At 44.0% G+C, this 1,515-nt stretch overlaps 1 protein-coding gene across 1 annotated transcript in view; it reads right to left on the bottom strand.

Annotated features, from left to right (window-relative positions):
• PPP2R3A (protein phosphatase 2, regulatory subunit B'', alpha) overlaps positions 1–1,515 on the bottom strand; it is a 59,181-nt gene that overhangs the window by 10,077 nt on the left and 47,589 nt on the right. Inside the window, 2 exon segments of the mRNA XM_009323993.1 lie at positions 54–172; positions 709–884. Of these exon segments, the coding sequence (XP_009322268.1) occupies positions 54–172; positions 709–884 (295 nt within the window).

Here is a 1,515-nt window from a genome sequence, read left to right as displayed (position 1 = left end):
TTCCAAAGATGGGTTTGAGAAGGCCTGGATTTAGAAATAAAGGTGACTTATACCTTTTGCACTGCAAAGGGATCCCTCTGTTCATTGTCCAGATATTTCTCTAAATTAAAGAAGGTGTTGTAGAATACATGAGCCATTCTGCACCTCTTCAGGTCTCGCAGGGTTACTCTTCCTGCAGAAAAAAACCCCACAGTATTGTGCTGAGTTCTTAGTGAGAGACTGGACCTGTTCCTTGTCAGTCTTATCAAAGTTCTAATTATAACACCAGTATGCTATAATATTAGAAAATTTCTTCCCAAGTCAGTCAAGGATTTTAACATTATTCAATAACTGGGTACGTTTATTAGGCTTAAATCTCACATACATATGGAGATCTTTCACATTAATATAAAATATGAAAGAATGTGAATGGGGATGGTCCAGTTTCATAATCTAGACTGTCAGCACATCCCACAGCTGGAATATAAAAGACTTGTTGCTCCAGTTCCAACAAGTTAATTCACAAGGTCTCTTGTTCTAGTATTTCAAACCTCCTGATGCATAACATTATGGCACAATAGCCACTGTTCAGACTTTTACCTTGTGCAGTAATTTCAGCCCTGTGATTCTAACACAAGGCTCTACCTATAGATGGGTTTCACAGTGACATTACTTTCTCAATCCACCATAGATCAAAGAGGATGGAAACTCCTCTTAAGCAGGACTTACCTTCCCTCTCTGGCTTAACGAGATCAAGCATCTGACACAGCAAGTCATGAAATGGCAGTGGTTCTATGCCCATCACTTCCATCCTCTCACACTGCTCCTCGTAAAAGTACTCCAGTTCATACATGGAGAGCACTCCATCCCCATCCAGGTCCATGCACCGAAACCAGTACTCAATGCTAGGAAAAAGAGACAGGACTAGTGAAAGCACAGCACTGTACTAGGAAATCCATACAGCACAGTTTGCAGCAATGCACATTCCCCTTCCCCCATCCTCTAATGCGCTTCTGCCCAAAGGCTGGCATAAAAGCAGGGATGAAAATACCCTTTGGGAAGAATCAGGGCACAGGCTAGCACTCAAGAGCGCCTCCTGTTAGTCTCCTAGGTGGCTTTTGAGCACAGCCATGCTCATGACCTGTTTCACCTGGTAGCTGTAGCAAGCGTCCACTGTGCTGCAGCTCAACTGCCTCACACAGGTTAGAGTGTCCCTGTCTGATTCAGCAGCCAGAGTTGGTCAAATACAACCAACTCTGAACCCAGGACACTGGCTATCCCTGAGTGACCCTGGTGAGTGATGAGGCAGGCATGGTATGCACTTATTTCCTCTACTCCTTTATACAGAAGGCAATGCTTTCAGGCAGTTACACTCTACATCATCCCTTCACCTCTGGATAGTCCAACCCTGGATTTATGAATTCTTCTTCTCATTTTTCTGATAAGGTTCCCTGTCCTAATAATCGCATGCAGATCTAGTTCAGCTCTGCACAATAGTCTCCCACTGGCTGTACAAACCAGACACACAGGCAGGGT

Source organism: Pygoscelis adeliae, unplaced genomic scaffold, assembly GCF_000699105.1.
Source record: "Pygoscelis adeliae isolate BGI_AS28 unplaced genomic scaffold, ASM69910v1 Scaffold485, whole genome shotgun sequence".
Lineage (NCBI taxonomy): Eukaryota > Metazoa > Chordata > Aves > Sphenisciformes > Spheniscidae > Pygoscelis > Pygoscelis adeliae.
Note: the sequence above shows the minus strand (reverse complement) of the source record. Positions and strands in the feature narration are given on the sequence as shown.